The sequence below is a fragment of the Hippoglossus stenolepis genome, chromosome 24 (assembly GCF_022539355.2).
Source record: "Hippoglossus stenolepis isolate QCI-W04-F060 chromosome 24, HSTE1.2, whole genome shotgun sequence".
NCBI lineage: Eukaryota > Metazoa > Chordata > Actinopteri > Pleuronectiformes > Pleuronectidae > Hippoglossus > Hippoglossus stenolepis.
In genome coordinates, this window is record NC_061506.1 from 5,694,934 (window position 1) to 5,716,845 (window position 21,912).

At 45.5% G+C, this 21,912-nt stretch overlaps 1 protein-coding gene across 4 annotated transcripts in view; it reads right to left on the reverse strand.

The window, feature by feature from the left end:
* pard3ba (par-3 family cell polarity regulator beta a) overlaps positions 1–21,912 on the reverse strand; it is a 133,299-nt gene that overhangs the window by 68,860 nt on the left and 42,527 nt on the right. For all 4 annotated transcript variants that reach the window (XM_035150615.2, XM_047339092.1, XM_047339094.1 and 1 more), the window contains 8 exons: positions 20,344–20,483; positions 19,603–19,731; positions 12,995–13,180; positions 10,130–10,291; positions 8,747–8,833; positions 3,386–3,479; positions 1,686–1,833; positions 392–480 (listed from right to left, as the gene is read on the reverse strand). In XM_035150615.2, the coding sequence (XP_035006506.2) occupies positions 392–480; positions 1,686–1,833; positions 3,386–3,479; positions 8,747–8,833; positions 10,130–10,291; positions 12,995–13,180; positions 19,603–19,731; positions 20,344–20,483 (1,035 nt within the window). The remainder of the gene's footprint in view (positions 1–391; positions 481–1,685; positions 1,834–3,385; positions 3,480–8,746; positions 8,834–10,129; positions 10,292–12,994; positions 13,181–19,602; positions 19,732–20,343; positions 20,484–21,912) is intronic.

Below are 21,912 nucleotides of genomic sequence, written 5' to 3' on the forward strand. Positions count from 1 at the left end.
CACACACACACACACACACACACACACACACACACACACACACACACACACACCATGAGATTGCAGACCCCGCGCCTTTCATTCGCACACGCAGACGTGTACACACACAGCAGACGTGTTCATCCAGTGCGCTGGAAAGCCCCCCCGGGTTTAGGAGTTCAGGGGGTCAAATCCCCTCAGGCCGGGGGGGATAATGGGAGAGGGCCACATATCACAACAAAGAAAAGTACTGATAAGACGCATGTGATCACTGGTGTGTGTCTGGGTGCGTGATTAGACTCGTGTGTTTGGCCGGGTTGTGTCGAATGAGACAACAATAGGTTTTGCAGGAGAACTAACTTCCTCGCTCATGAGGTGTGGGGGGGGGGTGTTAGTGTGTGTATGAGCTCACCCATGTCCATGCTCTTGGACGCTCTGTTGCGAGGCACATTGTCCCTGTTGTTGGCCAGGTTGGCGTAGATATCTGACGTCCGAGACTCGCTGCAAAAACACAACAACTACTTAGAAACCAGTCGATTTATCGATCAGCGTTTTACTAAAAAAGACAAAAAGGGTCTTTCAGTGTTTCAGTTGGTTACATCACCTAAACAAGTCGGAGTAAATCAAATTTAAATTCACAAACACAGAATCATTGGATTTCCTGTTTCCCAGATGGCGTGATTCTGGGGAACAATAGCGTGTTCTGTCTCCAGTAAAACAAGTTCCGAGCTGCCAGACTTTGACTCGGACCACATGAGGATATTTTGTACAAACACATCTCAGATTTTCAGAGGTATTTATTCAGGAGGTTGTTGACAGAACATTGTGTTTATCGACTTTAAACCAACTCGTTCAGCATTTCTCCTCAAAGGACCCTAAATGGTCAGGATCTGAGAGACCAGACTTCGGGTTTCAGATATGAGTCGGTCAAGTTTTTACACTGAAGATGCCTGAAATTGGGGAAAACTTCAGATTTGGGTTCGGACAGAAAATTGCTGCTCATGTTAGTTCTAAGCAGGGTTTGGGATTCTCACAATGGAAAGTAAGTACACTAAGTTTTTGAGTGTGATGTCAATAGATAAATAAATGAAGGATTTGATCATAACTGGATAAAACTTGTTGATGGTGGCGAGACAGTTCTGGGACATGAGTATATATATATATATACACACCACATAGTTTTCATATGATTTTGTTTTTAAAGCTGATAAAGTAAAGCTGAGGCCTGCAGAAGAAAGCGTGTGCGACGTTTAAAATGTCATTAAATCAACTGTTTCATTATTTTAATGGATTTAAAAGTTTAAAACCAAAAACATCATCAAGGACCATGTTGGATAACAGCATCATCAGCATCTCAACACCTAATGAGGCTCGTATTAAAAGACTGTTTGGTACAGACGGAGGCTGCAGGATACTAACGGAAGTATCATAGCTCTCATACGAATTTATACAAGTACACTATCATCATCATTACTTATGCATAATGCAAATAGGCTGCTGCAATTAGACCGTATAGTCTAAATAATGCATGTGCGTTGTAATTCGGTGTAATGATTCTTCTTTATCTCATAACACAGCGGCCCGAATTAAGAGAGCCATTAGAATATAATAACTCCGGCCGTTTGCGTGGTTTAATAAAGTGCTGATGATGGCACACTCCACTGTACGTTGTGTGGTGGTGGTGGTGGTGGTGGTGGGGGGGGTACCTGGGGTGTGGAGGAGTTCGTGGCAAGTCCCTGTTCATCTCCTCCACGGCGTCGGGGGAAGGAGGCGGGGGGAAGTCTCTCTCCGGCTCCTCGTCCTCGTTGCCGTAGTGACCGTAGCTGCCGTTGGTGGTCGCAGCGGGATACGGTGCTGAGGAGAATAAAAAAATGATATTCAGACGCGGAGAAGAAACAAAAGGATGAAATCAAAGTTGTGGTTGTGTTTGTTAATTTTAACACTTTTTATTTTTTTGTTTGTCATTGTCTGCCTTGATTTTTTGCTCATTACAATATCAAACGTTGAGGTGCCTGGAGGGAATGAAAGCTAAATAAGGACCTTGATATCCAGTCTCAAATCTTTTTTACTTCTTAATAATACTTCTTATTGATATTGATCAGTTGTGACAGGACACCGCACACACACACATTTACACACAGACATCAGACACACAGGAAGTGAGCTCGGCCTTCGATTGTGGATCAATACCGTCAAATATCATAATCCACCCACATCCACCAGGGTACAGACGGACCCCCCCCAAGGCCAAAATCAAAGACACACACATAAATAAACAGCCTATTAACAATGCACAATTACATACATTGAAGACACAAACAAACGAAAAATAGAATTTCCATACTAAAGCCTTATTCCAACTTCAAGTCTTCCTCTAACATTTCCATAAACTGCAAATCCCACGAGCGCATCGTTTCCCCACTCTAATGCCTTTGTGCCGAACGCCCCCCCCACCACCATACAAAAATGACTGTAACTGTACTGCCACTCCAGTCTGATGGAGATCCTCGGCGAGGAAAGCATCTCCAGCTCCCTGCATCCCAGGGGGTGAGGGGAGTGGGGGGGGGAGACGCAGGAGAGAGATAAAGAATGAATTTAAAACAGTTTGTTAGTCTTCTTTATTCTCTCTCTCTCTCTCTCTCTCTCTCTCTCTCTCTCTTTAACTCAACAGAACGCGCGCTGCATTATATCCCCCGTATGCAAATCGGGGCGCGCTAAGAAGCCGTTTCATCAGCGTAATGATTCCAAGGTCAGATCCTTTGCACATGAAAAGCGAGCGTGGCATCCGGAAAAACATAGTTAATGACTTGCCTTTCTCCGGCTATAAATATGCAGTGGAAAGAGATATAGAGACAGAGCTGGGAGGAGATGTGACACTTTAGTTACACTGCGCTATAAGAAGCTCGGAGTGGCTGCTGCCGTGACCACAAAGAAACTCCAATTCCCTCCCTTATGGATGTGCCAAGTTTCAGTCTACATGCTGCACATTTCTTTTCCAAACTCAAATGAGGTCCCCGTGACTTTTGACCACTGGAATCTAATGAGTCCATCGGTTCTTCGGAAAACATCCAGGCTACGAGGGACGTGTGAGGAAGAAGCCGAATGTGGACCGATGATGTAAAGTACAGCTTGTGAGGTCTTACCCTTCAGGATGTGGTCCCTGAATTGAGACACAGCTATCGTGTTCACAGGAGCTATAGCTGGGTGTCATGCAATGCAGTGGTCACACACACGCGTATATAAGCAAACGCACTGTGTACACACTCCATCGCAGATAACACAAGTACACAAACACTCAGAGCCGGGTGTTGACGATCTGACAGTTCAAACGGACAAACATCGTTCTTGTTGTGGGGAGTGTGTGTGTGTGTGTGTGTGTGTGTGTGTCGTGCGGCTCCGTGCTCACCACTCCCAGAGCTGCCGTGCGCATAGTTGTTGGTCGTCATGTGACCGCCGGCGTTCATGGTGGGCTTCTGGTAGGCGTCGTTGGGCCACAGCTCCTGTCCACACAGAATCCAGGGGGTGATGAGGATGTTATTAAAAATTTCGAAAGTAAAAAATAAAATAAAATCCAAACCCAGTCATACTTGTGAGTTATGAAAAATTGATGATGTCGCCTCATATATCAGAAGATTAGAGTTATTTCTGTTATTACCCAGCAGGATTGGACTAATGTCTTTTTTATTTAATTTGTTCAGCACGGAGCGAACTGACACCAAAACCAACCGAGGAGTTTGATGCAATTTCATCCGTGTTCCCTTCACGATCACAGTGATTTACCAGAATAGAAAAGACAGAATGGAGCCGTAAAGCAGCATCAGTGCATCATGGACCCAGAGAGAAAGAGATCCAACTCACAGCAACTTCAAATCTCACATTGCTTTTTATGAATTTTAGCTGCAATAAAGAAGTTGTATTTTCGCCCCTGTACCTTTGTTTACTCATCAGCAGGATTGTGCAAAAGGGACAGGATGTATTTCCACGTAACTTGGTGATAGGATGGGACGTGGGCCATGAAAGGACCCGTTACATTTTGGCGTGGATGTGGACAACGGGACGGATCCAGGATTATTTTTTGCACTTTCTTTAACATTGTGAAATTTTCAATTTCCCAGGTAGTAATAAATGGATCTTGAGGTGCAGCTTGATTGGATCTAAGGGTGTTGGTGCAATCAGTGCTGCATCCTGGGAGATTTATTCAGCATTGATATTGGAAGTAACTTAATTTATTTCTTTGGGCTGGAGCAAATTGCTGTTTTGTCCCACACACTGTGCATCTCCTGTGCGAAGGAAAAAGCAGGATTTGACATTGATTTAGTAAAAACACACCGTTACTTCCTGCAAGCAGTGAAGTAACATTCACCTCGGAGAGCGAAGTGGGAGCCGAGCTTTGAGGAAACACGAGCACATCTGAAACAAACCTCTGAGGGTTGTCGAGCAGCAGCGTGAGCGATGAAAATTAAAAAAAATATATCACAAAATACGTGAGATGATCATAACTGGGACAGAAATGTGTCATGTGTCCTGACTTTTTAAAGATCAGATCGACAGTTTTACTCAGGGAGGAGGACATATATATATATATATAATGTGGAATAGATATGAACAAGAAAATCTATACATATATAGTGAGAGATTTTCTCTTTGTCGCCTTTGGCAACCTTTGTGAAAAATTGTTTGGTTCTCTTCATGTGCACGAGTGAAAACACAGTAATTAAGATAATCCTGAGAGCACTGACAGGCATGTTATCGAACAGCCATCCAGCACTACAAAGGACCCCCCCTACACACACACACACAGATGGAGATAGGGACTGGCAGTGCATGGTGGGAATCGGCGCTGGTGCAGGATGAAAGAAGCCTTTTCTGGTCAAAGAGATAGGGGCTACAGCTGTCACACATACACACACACAGAGCAGACACACACGCCTACAACACACACTTATTTAGAAAACCCCAAGACACTTTGTGTAATAATGAAAGGTGTATATCCAGAGCTTTCTCACTTCAAAGCTCTGGATGGGTGTCTTCACAGTGTCATGGAGTCCCTCGGGTGTCATTAGCACCAACCATACATCTAATATGTCACCACATCACAGCTGTCAGTCACTTATATATATATATTTGTACGCAAATGCCTGACAGCTCTGCTCCATATGCCGGTGACATACATCGTATAATAGCCCGCATCCATCCATCTATCCGTCCCTTCATCCCTTCATCCATCCATCCCTCAGTCTCGCCTCGGGCTTTTAAAGCAGCCCGGCAGTCAGATATCTTAATCCCACAACAATACATAAACTGGGAGTGTGTGTGTGTGTGTGTGTGTGTGTGTGTGTGTGTGTGTGTGTGTGTCTGGAGGGAGGGGAGGGGGGGGTCCATCTATCCAGCCAGCACCCACCTACAGCTGCATACAATAGGATCCTGAGAGGCTTAGCTCTGCCTCACCCAGATGTGTCCCCCCACCCATCCACAGATCACTCAACGAAGGGACGCACAGAAAATACACTTTGTCTTTCTTTCTTTCTTTCCTGTAGTTTTTCTCTCCTTAATCTCATTAACGGTAATTTACCTGATGAGTACGTCACACTGGACTAATCAGAACAAAGTTTGATTGACTGTAGGATAAAGGGGTAGTAACTGATATTCAAGCTGTCCCTGTTTAATGCCGCAATTATGTCTCATTAGGGTCGTTATTGTGGCAGCGAACAGACGAGGACAGGAGGGACGAGGAGAAGACAAGCGGTTATTATCTTCTTTTACAGCAGAACCTTTGGAAGTGTTCAAACTTTGGACATAAAACATGAAAATGTGACTTTATATCAGCAGAGAAATCGTTATTTTTACTCTGCAGCTCATTGAAACTTCATAAACAGACTTTCAAAACAATTTTTAATTTCCTATGGGGAATGAGTAATGGACAGTTTCTCTTATAATTACAGTGAGAATAACTAGGAAATAAACTGTGATATCTTTATGTATTCAAAATGAAATAAAATATATATATTCATTAAAGATTTCAAGATGAATGGGGTTATTTTTTCGGTTTAGGATTTCAGGTTAAAGCGTTTAGCCCTAATGAAAAGCCGGCTACAGAGACAAGAGAGGCTGAGGGGCTCTGGGAGTTTTACTTCAGGGAGCGCTTGTTTTATCACACTGCCCCACGGTGTCAGCAGCCTGGCGGGTTGTTGATGAGAGGGAGGCCTATGCAGATATATGCTGAACTCTGAACTGGGTTTGAAAGCATTCATCTGCAGGCTCTGATGCCTAAAACAGAGACGCACTGATGGGAGTGGAGCGTCGGCGAGATGGAAATGTCACAATGGGGCGGGTCAGCGGGAGTCAACCCACTAACCCTCCTATTTTTATTCCCTCTTTTATGCGATCGCACATCATCGGTGAGCTTTAACTGCTGTGAAACATCTTTATGTGGCGTTTGAAATAATCAGTCATGGTTGGACGTGGAGCTGAATGGAGACGCTCAGCTTCAGAAACGGCTATTTCTCACCATCTGCCTGGTTTGATACCTCCATCGGTCTGTCCATCTAGGAATGTGTGCGGCTGCTTTGTGCGAGGTGAACACAACATTCTCGTGCAACTTCGCGACCGACTCTACCGTCGCTCCACCGGGGATTAAAGGAACCGCCGCAGCAGGGGGACGGATTAAGAGGTTCACGAGAGCAGGTTTTTTTCCTCCAACACAAAGGAGGAAGAGATAAAAAATAAGCAAAGGTGAACACGCTCGGCGCAGTCAGATTTTTAACACATTTATCACACCTGAAAGGGAGAGTTTCACGTGGAGCGTTCATGAATACTGATCGTACGTTTGTGCCAGTCTTCATTAGGTTTATTCTGAAATATGTTCATTAGTTCCTATATCACTGTGAATGTGTGACACCTCGTGTGACTACTTATTAAGAATTTCTGTATCTTCATGTTCAGATAATGAATCTTGATTGGAGGCTTTACATGTGGGAATATTCTGTTGCTTAACTCATATGAAATCCTGGTTTCTGCTCAGAGTGAGAAACAAGGGACAAAGAAAAGGTAGAAAAGAAAAGAGAGGCTGAGGCTGAAACTACAACGGAGTATTAGGTCATCACTTATCGGGAAGAAAATCTGAGATTATGAGAAATAAAAGTCATATTTACAAGAGTAAAGTTGTATTATAGGAAAACAATTTACAAAGATAAAGTTAAGTTCTTGTAAAAGTAAAATTACAACTTTTCCCTGTAATATTACCACTTTATTCTAGTATTATGTTTTTCTATTTAAGTTATGACTTAATTATAAAGTAAAATCAAGACTTTTACTCAATTACGACTTTATTCTTGAAATCTCCGATATCTTTTCCTTCACTAATACTCCGTCGCATTGAAACAGAGGGAGCAGGGGCCCAGATGTGATTTGATAAAGAGACAGTGAAGCAGAGGAGAAGGCAGCAGCTGAAAAACCCCAACAGAGAAACAGACAGACAGGCATGCAGGAGAGTTCAGAGTAGCTTTATTAAACAGAGGAGAAACCAGCAGGTGAGACAGGAGAGCGGGAGGACATTCCCTCCAAAATAAAAAATAAAATCATAAAAGAGAAAAATAATACAAGACTTTACCGAGATGGACAAAACAGGAAAAAAAGGACATTTAGGTTGTACAGTTTGAACTCAGCGGTTTGAAGAGAAACAGAGAAAAAATAAGCATCTAATTCTAGTGAGTTAAACCCGACGTGACAGAGAGGAGATTGTCCACAGTGAAGAATTTAGTATTGCACTGGGTTTATGGGTAATGTTTTAAAAGGAGAGCTGTAAGAATTAGTGGTGTTGGCAAAGGGAAGGCTTTCAGTCAGATTAATGTGCTTCCACTCCATCGGTTACTGAAGCTGAGGCTGGAGGAAAACTCAAGTGATATTTTCTTCATGATTTAATTCAAAATATAACATTTCTACTGTTATAGAGCTTTAGAAAGATAAAACTGATTTTTACGCCTTTATTTAAATTTATTCAAATTTCTTAGTTTTGTAATTAAAAATATCTTCTTCATAACACACACGCACACACAGACTAACGGTGTCAGAGTCCACCTGAAAGCCGCAGGTGGTGTTGCCTATTGAGAGCACGGTTGTGTGCGTAGTTGTGCGAGTGTGTGTCCACATACACGTCTGGGGATCTGTGTGTGTTTCTGTCGCGTGTGGGGATCCGGCTGTGTACGGGCGGGTCTCCATACATCTGCCCCGCCATGGCCCTAATGTTTTCAGTGTAGCCGTCCTGAATGTGGATGGCGTCCAGTGTGCGGCTGCGCCCGTGCCTGGACCCGCATCTGCCCTGCGCGTTGACAAACATGTGGCCGTGGGTGTTATCGAAAGAGGCGTGGCCCTGCATGTCTGCAAGCATCCGGCGACGTGTGTTTCCATATTCGTACCGTTCCCTGTTTAAATTTCCCTCTGTCGCTCTGTTCACGCTGTTCAGCGTCTGACTATGAGAAGCAAACCCGAACTCGCACCTCGTACTCGGCCTGTCCACGTCATATCTCCCCTCATCGTCGCTGTGCTCCACATCCCTTTGCCCCAAACCAAACGTGTACCCACTACGCCTTTCCCTTTGGTTAAACCCAAACGTGTATCTGTTGTGCGTCTCCCCGGGCCGCTGTGCGTAACGCTGCCTGTGGCTGTGGGGCAGCGGCTCAGACGCTCGCCTCCTCAGCGCGGGGAGGAGGGAGGAGCAGCGGCGTGGCAGCGGTGGCTGCAGCTGCCGGCGGGCATCACCCGCTCGTACCTGATTGCTGGAGGCTGTTTGGGAGTTGGACTGATGGGCGGTGGAGATATTTGGAGCTGAGTTTGATGAAGAGGTGGCACTGTCCATCTGTAGAAAAACAAAAGTACAAAGTTATCAACTGTCTCCAGTGTTCGCTCGCTCTGTTACTCAGGGGATGGCAGCTAACTCAGACATTTACAAGCCCTTCTGGATAATTTCAGGGAAATATCCAGAGTTTCAGTTCTCGTCTGAAGCTGTTCATTGATGCGTCAGTTAACAGCCTCACAACTCTTCAACGAGCTGCTACCGGCTCCTTCTTGATTAGGTGTCGTCTTTGTCTCAAAACTGTTAAAATCACCAAATTAACACCCAAACAAATCTTACAGCTCGACAGTCGCTGTCCCAAAAGGAGCCTTTATTCTGAGGTTCTCATTTATTTTATCCGTCTGTGTTTATATTGTGAGAAGCAGGAGATAGAATAATTAACAGCTTTCACTACTGAAGGCACTTTGAATACGGTTAGTAGAGAAAAAAAAAAGAGCACCATCTTAACTGGGTTTGTAAAGAAATTATGAATAACCTGGTTCCATTTTGCAGATACACATTTAGCTCCGCCGCTTACAGTTTATTTTGTCGATTTCCTTTTTCCTGTGAGTCTCCAACGATCACAACAGCACAGAGGAATGATCCTAATGCGAACGATACATGTCATTGATTTGGCTGTCAAAACTGTGGCAGGCGACTTATGAATAATGTTGGAACAGATCAGGCTTTCATAATGCATAACAAGTGCCCCTAAATGTTTCATGTGATCAGATTCATCTCACCAAACTCGGGGAAATGTAAAAATTTTAACATGTTGCCCCACATCCGCCTCGGAAAGCTTCAAAAGCAAAAGACGTGCGGTAAATAACATGGAACCAGCCGGCGGTTAAAAAAGAAGTGGAACGACATTTATAGGTTTTTTGAATCTATTGACACAAGGGCTTCTTATTTTTGAATGAAAAATAAAAGAGATAATAATATATAAGGATTTAAGTGCGACTGATACACTTTTTCAAATCAAGTTGAGCTTTCTTGATGTTGTAAATGTCCTGATTTCTACAAGAGTATAAGTTTGGTAAAATAGAATAAAATATGTTTTGATAATATCAAAACAAAAAAAAGATATAGTCAGGCTTTCTGCTATTATCATCTTTTTTCCAAGACTTTTTGAAAATCAAACTCTTCCATGACCTAAAAATGTCACTCCCTTCTGTTTATGTTGTTTTCCCCCAACAGCAGGAGTTTGATTTCTAAAATCCAGTTAGGTTGAAATAATCTGACAAATTGTGAAACGTGCATGTCACCCGGAAAGTTTTCCTCTGACTGGAATACACCTGTCGCTGCTTTACCCCCTCGTACCTGTCTGGGTGCTCGGAGCACAACGAGCTGGATGGTGCCTCTGGCGTTGCCCTCCGACGACATGGAGCGTCTCAGCGTCTCCATGGAGGCGTGGTTGGAGCGGCCGATCAGCGACTCGCCGTTCACGGCTACCAGCTGGTCGTTGACGGTCAAACGGCCGTCCTGTTGGAGAAAAGACGACAATGGAGAGTATTTAGATGAAGGAATAAACTACTGAAAGATTGATAGAGATTTCCAAAATAAAAGTAAATACAGGAAGAAGAAAAGGGCGTTTTTGGTTTGTTGTCTCGTTTACAAAAGCTTTGAAAGTAATAACTAAAAAAACTCTGAAGTAGAGAAAGCAAATCTGACAACAAAAAAAAAAGTAGTAGGAGAATAAAGAAGAGAAATTGTAAGAGGCATAAAATGTGTGCGAGGGATGACAAAGAGAGAGAGAGAGAAAGTAGGGAAGGAAATGGAAAAAAGGGGGATGGCGTAAAAAAAAAATTGTAGAGTTAGCAATCTACGGAGAGTGGGAGAGCCATGATAAATACATAGAGCGGCTAATGGAATAGCCTCTGTGGGCACTAAATCACTTCTAAGTGTTTTAAAGAGCAGCCTCTTGTAGAGAGGCTACAGAGAATGGTGCCCTGCAGGGAGAGGGAGAGGGGACGAGCAGGCAAGAGAGAGAGAGAGAGACAGAGAGAGAGAGAGAGAGAGAGAGAGAGAGAGAGAGAGAGATCAAACGAGAAGAGAGATGCAAAGGGCAAAATGAAAAAAGAACAATAAAGATGAAGGCACTTTGAGACACACACACGCACGATAAAGACTCTCATGGTATGTGTGAGTGTGTGTGTGTGAGGTTGAGATTGGTCCATTATGGTCAGCGCTGCCCTTTGACCCCACCTCATTAACAAGGCACCGTCTGGCCTGACCCCTCAAATGCAGACTCGGATGGCACCACACTCAGACACGCACACACTCACACTCACACAGACACACACGCGCGAACAGAGATTTTGTGTGTCTGCATCAAATCCAAAGATGTCATCAAAAATTGATGTTTATGCTAAAATCAGTGGGTGTCTGTGGTCTGTGATATTCCCCATTAATTTCCCCGTCCTCCATGTAAGCAGCCACAGCACGATACATGTCATTTTGATTTATTTCCTCAAGCAGACTCTTGGAATTGATCAGACGACAGGGATAAAGTTAAAGAACCTGTTAATAAATAAATAAATAAATAATATATATAAAACCGAGGCCCGGGGCCCTGACAGCAGCCAAAACTATTTAATGGAAATAGGTTAAATCTCTCTGTGACTCTTCCTCATCTCCTCCTTTTTTCCGCCTGCTGTGTGACCGTGTGTGTGTGTGCGTGTGTGTGTGTGTGTGCGCGCATCAGTCAGACTCAGGGGACACCCGGGTTCCCTCCTCTGTCCCGGCCTGATGCTGCAAAGTCTCATCAGGCCCTTTAAGCTGCTTTTCATTAGCATGTATCAACACTGAGAAGGACACACACACTCACACACTCGCACACGCAGACACACACGCAGACAGGCATTCCCTCATGTATTGTGTTCCTGCTGCGTGTCTCTACTTTTCAATTTTCTCTTTCTCCTCTCATTCCGCCTCCTTCCATCCCTCTATTGTTCAATACCGCTTCATTTCTTCCCCCTTAGACCACATCCCTCCTCTCCCTCGTTCACCTGCTGCCGTCTTTCAACAAGCTTCCTCCCTCCCTCGCTACTGTCTGTCTGTTTCTCTTCCTCCTTCTCGTCTTCCCTTTTCTCTTATGTGGCATCTTGTCCCAGAAAAAAAAACTGTTTTCCAGCCGCAGATCTTACTGGGCCATTCTGTCGGAGCGCTATCCACACCGGCAGCTGTCTGAGAGCGACTTCTGAAAGCACTGCGGGGAGCGGCTGTCTGGCCTGATCCCAGACCGGCCGTTTTATCTGCAACGCCACACTCGTCCCTGCGCCTCCTCATCACGCCGCGCAGATCTGGGAGCAGCGGCGAGGGGCAGGAGGAGCTGCGACATGCGAGGAGGGCCGCGTATTGAGGCCAAGTGGAGGAATCTCCGAAGTGCTGAAACGGGATGTTTTTTTTTCTTCCCCGATGCACTTACAACTTGAAGGGAGCACTGAGTGATACAGATAAGACGGCTGCAGTGTTGATGTAAGGCCGTTCGCGGGTCGGTGGCAGTCAAAAGTCGAGGGAAGTCGAGCGCTCGTGGCCTCGAAGAAAGACAGGAAATGAGATGGAAGAGGCGAGAGGTGCAAGGGAGGAGGAGATAAGAGGGGAACGTCAGAGAAAGACATCAGAAAGAGTGTCGCAAATACAATGAGATGGAAAAAGGGGAAGAAAACATTAAAAATGAAAATCTTCACGGAGAAAAAAATCGGGATAAAACTATTTTGTAGAACCCCTTGTGAGATAAAGTCAAAAGAAACGCTGGCTCTCCAACATGCTTCAGATTTCTCACGTTTGATGCTTTCTTAAGGATCTTTAAACGGCTCCTGTGACGGCAGAAGCCTAATGAGGCATTTAGAGACTCTATGGAAACTTTTATATTAAAATAAAGGAACGTGACTTCTTCAAAACATCAAGATGCAAGATTCCAGTTATATTCTGCTTTTTACTTTGTTTCTATCTCTGTCACAAGTTGACTCTGCTGTGGTATTTGTATTTTCTTCTGCTATCCACTAAACACTTCTAGTGAAGTAATTCCTCAGTCCAGGGGAAAACTATGTGCACACATCTATGTCTGCAACTGTTCAATAATTTATTGTTCACCCTCATTTTCTCTCAGACATATCTGGAAAATATCTGGAACATGTTTGCCCCTGTGCTACCCGGCACAACCAACATCTGTGGGTCCTCTACCTTGTACGCAGCTCCTCCGTGGATGATGGACTTGATGAAGATGCCCAGGTCCTCTCCGGTCTCTCTGGACTTGTTGCCCTTCAGGCTGACGCCCAACCCGGCCGAGCCCGACTCGTTGAGGGGGATCTCGTACATCAGCTGCTCCCTGCCGTCCTCCAAAACCACGCTGCTGGCTTCCTCACCTTTCTGGAAGAGAAGATGAAGGAAGGAGGGATGGAAGGATACGGGATTTAACAAATACTTATTTTTTCCACTTTAATGCCTGTTTTACATAGTAATTGCTGTATGTGATTGAGGCGGCAGCACCATATCTAATGCACTGACTGATAATGCATGCTCCTAAATCACAGTGATTACACAAAAAGAGTGAGCGGGAAACGGATTAAAGAGATGGAAGACGGCTGCTGGGGGGGAAAAAAAGAAGAAAGATGGAATGAGAAAAGAAGCGAGAAAGAGAGGAGCAGGTGTTGTGTACCGGAAAGACAGATGAAGGTGTAGTGAGGAGGAGAAGAAAGCCACTGTGGAGAGGTTATTCCATTTGGAGATGAAAAGGCGAGAGCGAGCCATTTCTAAAGGAAACATAATAACCTTTCATACTTCTTCCTGGAGCACAGTGGGGGAGGAGGGGGTGAGGGAGGAAGAAGAGGAAGAGGAGGAGGAGGGGGAGAGAGAATGGAGGCGCAGAGGAGCATTTAAAAGTAATAACCCGTCCCTGAGGTATACCAGCTACTCTCATTCCTGTTCCCCTCCCTTGTTCCCTCTTTACATTTCAACCTAACCTCTCAATCTCTCCCTCTTTCTCAGTTCCTCCTCCTTCCTCCTCCACAGACTCCCGCTCCACCTCTGCCTCCTACAGGTGCATCTCACCCACCTCACTCACCCACCGCTATTTAATCTGAGGAAAATGAGCGTGGCGGCGGCGGTGGCGGCATTGCAGCGAAAATGAGATGGAGGAGGGAGTAGAAAAAAGGGCAACAAAAGAGAAAAGGAAAATGTCTGTCATTAGAGGACGGCAAAATGGAGAGCCAGGTTCAGCCACCCGAGAAAAGAGGGCCCGCGGAGAGGAGGCGCCTCGACGCCACTTCACTCCTGAGCGCTTTTCTTCCTCGCGGAGGAAGGTTAAGAGGGTGTGTGTGTGCATATGTTCACACATCGAGGGTTTATTCTATTCAGACACACAGCAGCCACTCAGATATATAAAATAAATGAGTGAATTTTGCAGGAATGTGTATATACGTTATTCCAGTTGTACGTCGTGTCACAGCTTTAAAGATGTAAGCGCCCGTACGAGGATTGCAGCAGCCTTACATCACGCTCCACTAAATCAGGAATCCATGTTCATATTTCCCCTGCACGAGGAAGAAGGACGTGGGAGGGAAACATGTCCTCCAGAACCATTTTTTCCCCCCATGTCTGTCTCCCTACCGTCAGCACTCCTCGTCTAGGTGCTTAATTAAAACAACAGCCCACTGAAGCCTCGAGGCCAAGAGGAGACGCTCCGTTCCAAAAGTGTGAGTCAGGGCTCTCGACGCGGTGGAAAGGTAACGGAGCTAAAACCTGGGAGGTCATCTGCACCGAGCTGATACGCTGTGTTTAGTCACCGCTCTCACTTTGGATTTAAAGTCAGGAAGCTGTACGTGCTCCGAGGGATTCAGGCTTTCACATCAGACGTCAAGACCAGCAGTGATGTCACGAAGTACATTTTCTTGCACTTAACCAAGATCAGTTAAGATCTTTTTGATCCGACTTAAAATGAAATTCAAGACCAAACTTGCAATACATATAAACTTATTCCAAGTCATGTGTCCTTTAGATTCCATCACCTTAAGCCCCATTGTCCCAAGTTGTCCCTCGAGTACTCATTCTCAAGCCACTTATCAGTAAACATGCATTTCCCCGTGTTCGTAAACTAAACTAGCATGAACTTAACCAGAGACAGACTAATGATGAAGCACATATCCAAACTAATAGTGATAGAGACATTTTCGTGGTGACCTTTGGCACTGAAGTTTAAGAAAATTCAAAACTTTTAAAAGTCTTCTTATTGAATTTATGAAATTAATGACGTGAGGCCACCCGTCATCAGAGGAATGTGAAAACAGCCTTTTGTGAAAAACTTCTCCAAACATCCAACAACAATTTAATCACATTTAAACACAAAAGGAATAAAAAGGAATAAAACATTTATTATTTCAAATGTTTTTTGTGTACTTTTACTTCTGATACCTAAATCTGCAATTATCAGGTATTGGTTTTCCCTCTCAGTGCCTCTCAGGCGGTGATCATATTCAGTTCCACGTGAAACAGCAAACGCACAAACTATTTTCTACTCCGCTGCAACACAACAGCTTCAGTCGGGGCTTATTTTTATCAACAAGGCGATTCAAGGAGCGCCGTTACTCAAAACCGGAGGAATTAAAAAGACAATCCGCCACTTCCTGCTCGAGAGACACTTGAGAGGGCTCACATGGCAACCTGGGAGGTTTTTTTAAATACCTCTATGATCTCGCTGCTGCAGCAACAACAACACAAGGTGAGGGCGGCGGTGATCGGAGCGCGGCGGGCTCTGAAGGATCTGGGAAACGAAAACCACGATATTGGAATGCTATTAAAGTTGAGCAGCGTGTTTATTTGTCGTGTTTATTTATTGTGTCTCGCTGCTGATTTGAATCTATCAACACAAGTAGCTGCATCTCAGTGGTGGTCCAAAAGCAGGCGCACACACTCTCACACACTAATACCCCCTCTAATGCCCTTTCCTTGGGGGCGGATTGCGTCCCCAGGGTGGCTGAGACCCCTTGGCTCCGCTCGGTGACCCCCTCCTCCCACCGCCGTTAGCCCTCAGCAATGGCTCTTTAACAAGCTTTTAGCCGGGAGAGAGACCACCCTCTTCAACGGCAGAATGAGGAGACAAAAGGGAGCTTTTTCTTACCCGGGGGTGGGTGGCGAGGAGGGGGGGGTGATACACAGCGATTACACACAGAGCCTTTTGTCGCTGAGGATTTCTAAATGGGGGGTTTCAAAGCGGCGAGATTAGTGGTGAGAGCGACATTCAATTAAGATGAGATCTCGCCGCGCTTGCCGGCGACGACGGAGCTGCCAATTAATCGCCTTAATGTCTGCCTCCTCGCCCGCTTTACACCTTTACCTCACAATGAAGAAAACGGAAAGTTAAATGACTGATTGAGGGATAAATCCGGTGCGAGCTGAAGGGGGGGGGGGGTGCGGAGAGCGAATTTGAGAAAAACAAAAGCAAACTCCACCTTGAAGAGAATGAAGAGAGGGAGAGCTGCAGAGAATGGGGGGATGAGTGAAAAGAAGAGAGGGTAACGGCGACGCAGCAAAGTGGCTTTCTGTCTGACGACCCCTTTTCCTGTGAAGCGGCCTAGGCTCGCTGGCAGCTGCGGGTCAACCATGTGCAGAGTGACCCCTCCATCCTGTCCTTGGCCAATTTATAATTCCACAGCGGACACACACTTTCACTCGAGCAGACACACACATATCGAGCTCCTGCTGAAACACACACACACACACACTAAAAAAAACTCTCTAATCTGAAACAAAACGAGGGCCCAGTGAAATAATCAGAGCGCAGAGCGATGGAGACGCAAAAATGCTGACAGGAAGGAAAGTGTGATTAGAAAGTTATCACTTTTTAATTACTGAGAGAGAGCGAGCGAGTACAGGAGACGGGGTAGAGAATCAGCCTCCTTTTGTTTCCTCATAACGAGGCTAATTCCAAGGCTTTATTATGATTCTGTGGACTGAAAGAAACCAGTTACAGCGCTTTTACAAAAACCACTCGTGAACCACCAATACCTTCTCTATTGAAACTTATCAGTCAGGAGTTCCTCCAGAACTCTATTTTAAAAAAGGACGAGGTGAGTGCCGGAGTTTGGCAGCAGCAATAAATAAAGTGACTTTAGGCTTTTAAGCACACGACCCGGGTTCAAACTGCTGAGTCAGCAGATGTGGGCTCTGCTGAAGTGTTCTTTGGCAAAACATGGAACTCTTATCATCTCAAGGGGCTGCTGATCTGCAGCTCCGACGACCTCTGACCCCACGTCGTCCCTAAATCACGGCATTAATGTCCTTTATGCAATTTGTTTCTACAGATACCAGCAGAAGTCGTAGGGATGATAACCACAGGACATTATATTCTGATTAATATGGAACAAACACTCATGATGAATGTCTTACTTTTTATCTAAGAAAACAGGTTCACAGTTTTTCTGTGAATCAGCTTTTTAGATTTACTCTCACATTCAAGTACTGTGGGGTAATTCAGGGTTCATATTTCAATCCGTTCTTTACTTTGTGAGTTAACGTCTGAAAAACTAAAGACAAAGCTGCTAACATGGATCTTCTTATACCATCAAAACTCTAAACTCAAGATCAGAGGCAGGGGTCTACACCACAGCACCTCCTGTAGGTATATTCCGGGATCAAGTGAATTTCAACAGGTAACAAACCTGAATATCATTCAAATGTGACATAAATGGTCCCACATATCTCATCTGATATTGATTTTGATCCACTATCATGAATACGTCTTAAAATGGACAAAGTGTTCCCACAGAAAACCAAATTAAAACCTTGATATGAGCAATAAGCCGATATCGTAGATTCATTATTTGCAGCAGCACCAGCGAGGTTAATCGGGGGGAAACTCCAAAACTGTATTCAGCCAATTAATCTCAGCAGCCACCGGATGTAAAACTGTGATAATGAAGCACTGATTTGCATCTGATAGTTATTTTAACAAATATGACCAGAGTTCTGTGGATGCACGGAGACAGACAGTCAGTGAAACAATACATATTCATGAGCGCCATCACTGAATTACACAGGCACAGAGACAAACAAATTTCCCTGTGACAGAGGAGGCAGATGGCCACGTCGACTTAATGCATCTCCATCCATTTACATCTTTCTGTATGACCGAGCCGCACCTCACCACAATTTCCTACTCGAGCAGCGGGGAAAAGAGTCCAGCGATTATGAGAGGAAATGGAAGAGGAACAGGGAAGACAAAAAAGAGGAAGATGTCCTTTCTTGGTTTGGAGGAGAGTGTCGATTTTTGGGGGGAAAGTGAGGGTGGTGTTTACTGAGGGGCTGCATCTTTTTTTTCTGCTGGGGTTGCAGAGTGTGTGTTTTGCATGTGCTCATTTGGCCACTTTTAATGATGAACTACTTTTTCCCTCTGTGTATTTACGTAATCCTTCCCTCTTGGAGGGTCTGCACATGCAAATTCAATGACGCAGAAGCTCACGCAGCTGCCTGAGTTTTCTGTGTGTACCTGTAAATAGTGTATGCGAGTGTGTGTGTGTGTGTGTGTGTGTGTATTTGTGTGTGTGCGCACGTAGGGGGGGACATCAAACCGTCTTTGAGGTGGAGGACTGTGCTGATAAGGGCCAGATCTCTCATGGGGCACCAACAACTTCAACAGCCTCGATGGAGACAGGAGTGAAAGCTCTCTCTCTATCTCGCTCTCTCTTTCTCTCTCTCGCTCTCTCTTTCTTTCGTTCCCTTCTTCCACTACCCCTCTCTCTTTTTCTTAAGTCTCCGTCTAATGCACAAACACAAGCAAGTGTTAGATGAAGACTGTAGAGGCTCTTCAAAGTGCACTTGTTATGCCAAGACTGCCGGGCCATTAATGAGGGCAAACTATTTTCGGAAGCAGTAACTCGGCTGTTTAAAGATCGTGTGATGTGTGTGCACGGCATAGTGTGTTCAACTTTGTTTTTTTCCTTTAAATCAAGGACTCGTGTTTAGGAGTTTGTGTGTCTATATGTGTGTGTGTGTGTGTGTGTGTGTGTGTGTGTGTGTGTGTGTGTTTGCGTGAACCCTAGGTGTGAATATGCATCAGTCACTACAAAGCCCTGAGCGCCTTCCTCGCCGCTCTTTGAAGTAAAGGAGAGGGAATAATCAGAATAACCACAGAGGGGAGAGGATAGAAGCGCACGGGTGAAAACATCAGTTACAGAGTGCGGGAGACTTTAAGAGGCCACCAATGTGTGTGTGTGTGTGTGTGTATGTGTGTGTGTGTGTGTGTGTGTGTGTGTGTGTGTGTGTGTGTGTGTGTGTGTGTGTGTGTGTTTATTGATGAAATGTCCTCTGTGAGGCGCAGTCGACCCGTGTCAGATTCACAGCCCTGACAGTGACCTGTGACCCCGTCAGGCGCTGCAGGTAAACGATCACTTAACACCCGTGTCAGCATGCGTGGACGTGCTCGCACACTTCCCGCGGGGGGCCGGCTGCGGCTTGCGGGTGCGACTTCCTCTGGCATCGCTGTGTCAACAAACCAGAGCGGGACAGGAAGGCCGGAGCGTGCACTGAGTGTGTTTGTGCGTTCGTCCGTGTGTGTGCGTGGTGTTTATAGGGGAAAGGGGCATCAAAGGTGACAACATGTGCAGGAAAAAAAAGAGGAGTGGGAGAGGAAGACACGAAGAGGAGGAGAGAGAGACAAATCAAAGACCTCCACGGAAGAGAAATGAGCAACAAAAGTGGCAGAAGTGACTGACAGACCAAAGAAAAAGAAGAAGAAGAGGAAGAGGAGGAGGGTGAAGACATGGTTGCTGTGTTTTTGTGCGTTCGTGCTCTCCTACCAGTTCCCGTGGCAGGAAGATGTCCTCCTGCCGCGCCACCACCACACACACGCCCTCTCCCTGCTTGGTGCTGCGCAGCATGGCTACGAGTTCCTCCTGGCTACGGCCTGTCATGTCGACTCCATTCACCTACACACAGAGTAGATTAAAGCAAAGAGTATAATCCACTGGCAGCGCTCCACTAACATCCTCACTAGTACAGGATCAGACGACATCAACATGAAATTCCCCCACATACATCAAATGAAAGTTTTCATGCTTTTTGTCTTTAAGATTTCTGGCTCAAACCCAACTTTGATAGAAACTAGTTCCACTGAAAACGGTTGCAGTCTGTCATGTGGGTTATCCAGGTGAAAGTTGTTCTTATGGATTTAAAACTATGAATATATAACTGCAGTGTCCACCATTGTTGTAGTTCTAGTAAAATAAAACCGAAGCTATTGTCATTTTTAGAGACCACTTGCGATAAGGAACTTTTTTTTATTGTAACACTGGTGTACAAACACAGTCCGATCCAAACCTAATATTTCCATATCTAATATTTGCATACTATACTTGCATATGTTTAAAAAATTTGGTTGACGTGTAGAAACGTAATTTCATTTGGATATTTTCTTGGTAAAGTGCAGTTACTCAGTTCAACCAGCAGGGGTGCCACTCAATCTGCTGCAAATGATGATCATACCCACTCCCTGTTTTTCTACTTCGTGGGGTATCACCAGGTTGAGGTTCGTCTCTTACCTCCAGGATGCGGTCTCCGGGCTGCAGGCGGCCATCTTTAACTGCCGCACCTCTCGTCAGGATGTTCTTCACCAGGATCGGCCCCGGCCCGTGGACCGAGGAGTCCCGGGTTACCACGGTGAAGCCCAGACCCTCCGTGCCTGCAGGAAGAAAAGCAGCCTGCGTCACAGTGTGCATTAGAGACATCAATCTCCCCTGCAGACAAGACTTAATTAGGAAAGTTATGACTTTTTCATTTCTTTTTAATTGAATTTTCCCCTCGTCTCCTTATTCTGTCACTTTTATCCTCTCTGTCTCCTTCTCCGCTCGCCGCAGAGTTTTCCCTTTCTCCTCCTCTCGCGTCCAACTGAAACCAGTCTGCGGTTTCGGCATCGTCCTCCACATTAGCTACTGTTTAAGTGCCTGTTTTCCTCTAGGGGGTTAGTTGCCTGGCTCAGCCTCGGAGCAGCCCGGAGAGGGCCGGATTAGACAGACTCTGCCTTTAATTTCACGTGTGAGCAGGTCGAACGGTGGCTGATGAAGGGAGGTAGAGGGAGAAGATGGTAGGAGGGTGGAGGGGTGGCAGAGAGAGAGAGAGAATGAGAGAAAGAAGAACCTGAGATATTATTCCCTTCTCGAGCTTCCCTCCCCGGGGAGGCAACGTGATTTCCACAAAGATTTTTCTTGTGCGTGTTATCCTACGTTTATCTCTGTGTATACATTTACAAGTGTGCGCGTTTTTGAGGCCACACACACACACACACACACACACACACACACACACACACACACACACACACACACACACACACACACACACACACACACACACACACACACACACACACACACACACACACACACACACACCAACCCCCAGAGCCTCCAACCTCTCCCTTTTTCACGGCCTCACAAGCCCCAAGCCATGAGTGAAATGTGCCACGCTGTGTGTGTGTGCGTGTGCGGAGAGATGTAGAGAGAGCAAAGCCGGCGTGGCATACTAAAGGCGGCGAGCGATGCTATCTGGTCTCCGAGCTAAGCCTCTGCCTGCCCTACATTAGCGCACCTAAACCTCACCGCCTGTCACTCACGGAGAGAAAAGAGCCTGTTGCCAAGGGAGAGGGTGCTAGAAACCCCATAATATCCTCTGCTCTGATCTTGCATCAGGTGAAAGGATAGAGGGAGGTGGGAGGGGGGGGGAATAAATCAAACAAAAGAAGGATGGAGGAGAAGGAGAAGAAAAGGTGCCGAGAGTGTAGAGCCCAATTTCTTCTACGCTTTCATCAGGGGATCTACTTCCTTTCTCACCTGGACCTAGTGTGTGTGAGTGTGAGTGTGTGTGTGTGAGTGTGAGTGTGAGTGTGTGTGTGTGTGTGTGTGTCGCCCAATTACTGCCTTCCTTTCAGTGCCCCTTAATCCCACAGGTTGCTGGAACAGAACCCATTCGCAGTCACAAGAACCTATTCCCATGTTATCGACACATGAGCGTCCCAGCACTGATGTGTTTTAGGGGGATCAGAGATAAGGCGGCGGTGGGGAAGACGGACTGAATCAGTCTGGGTTAAGAGCTAAAAGCCAAACAACCAGATG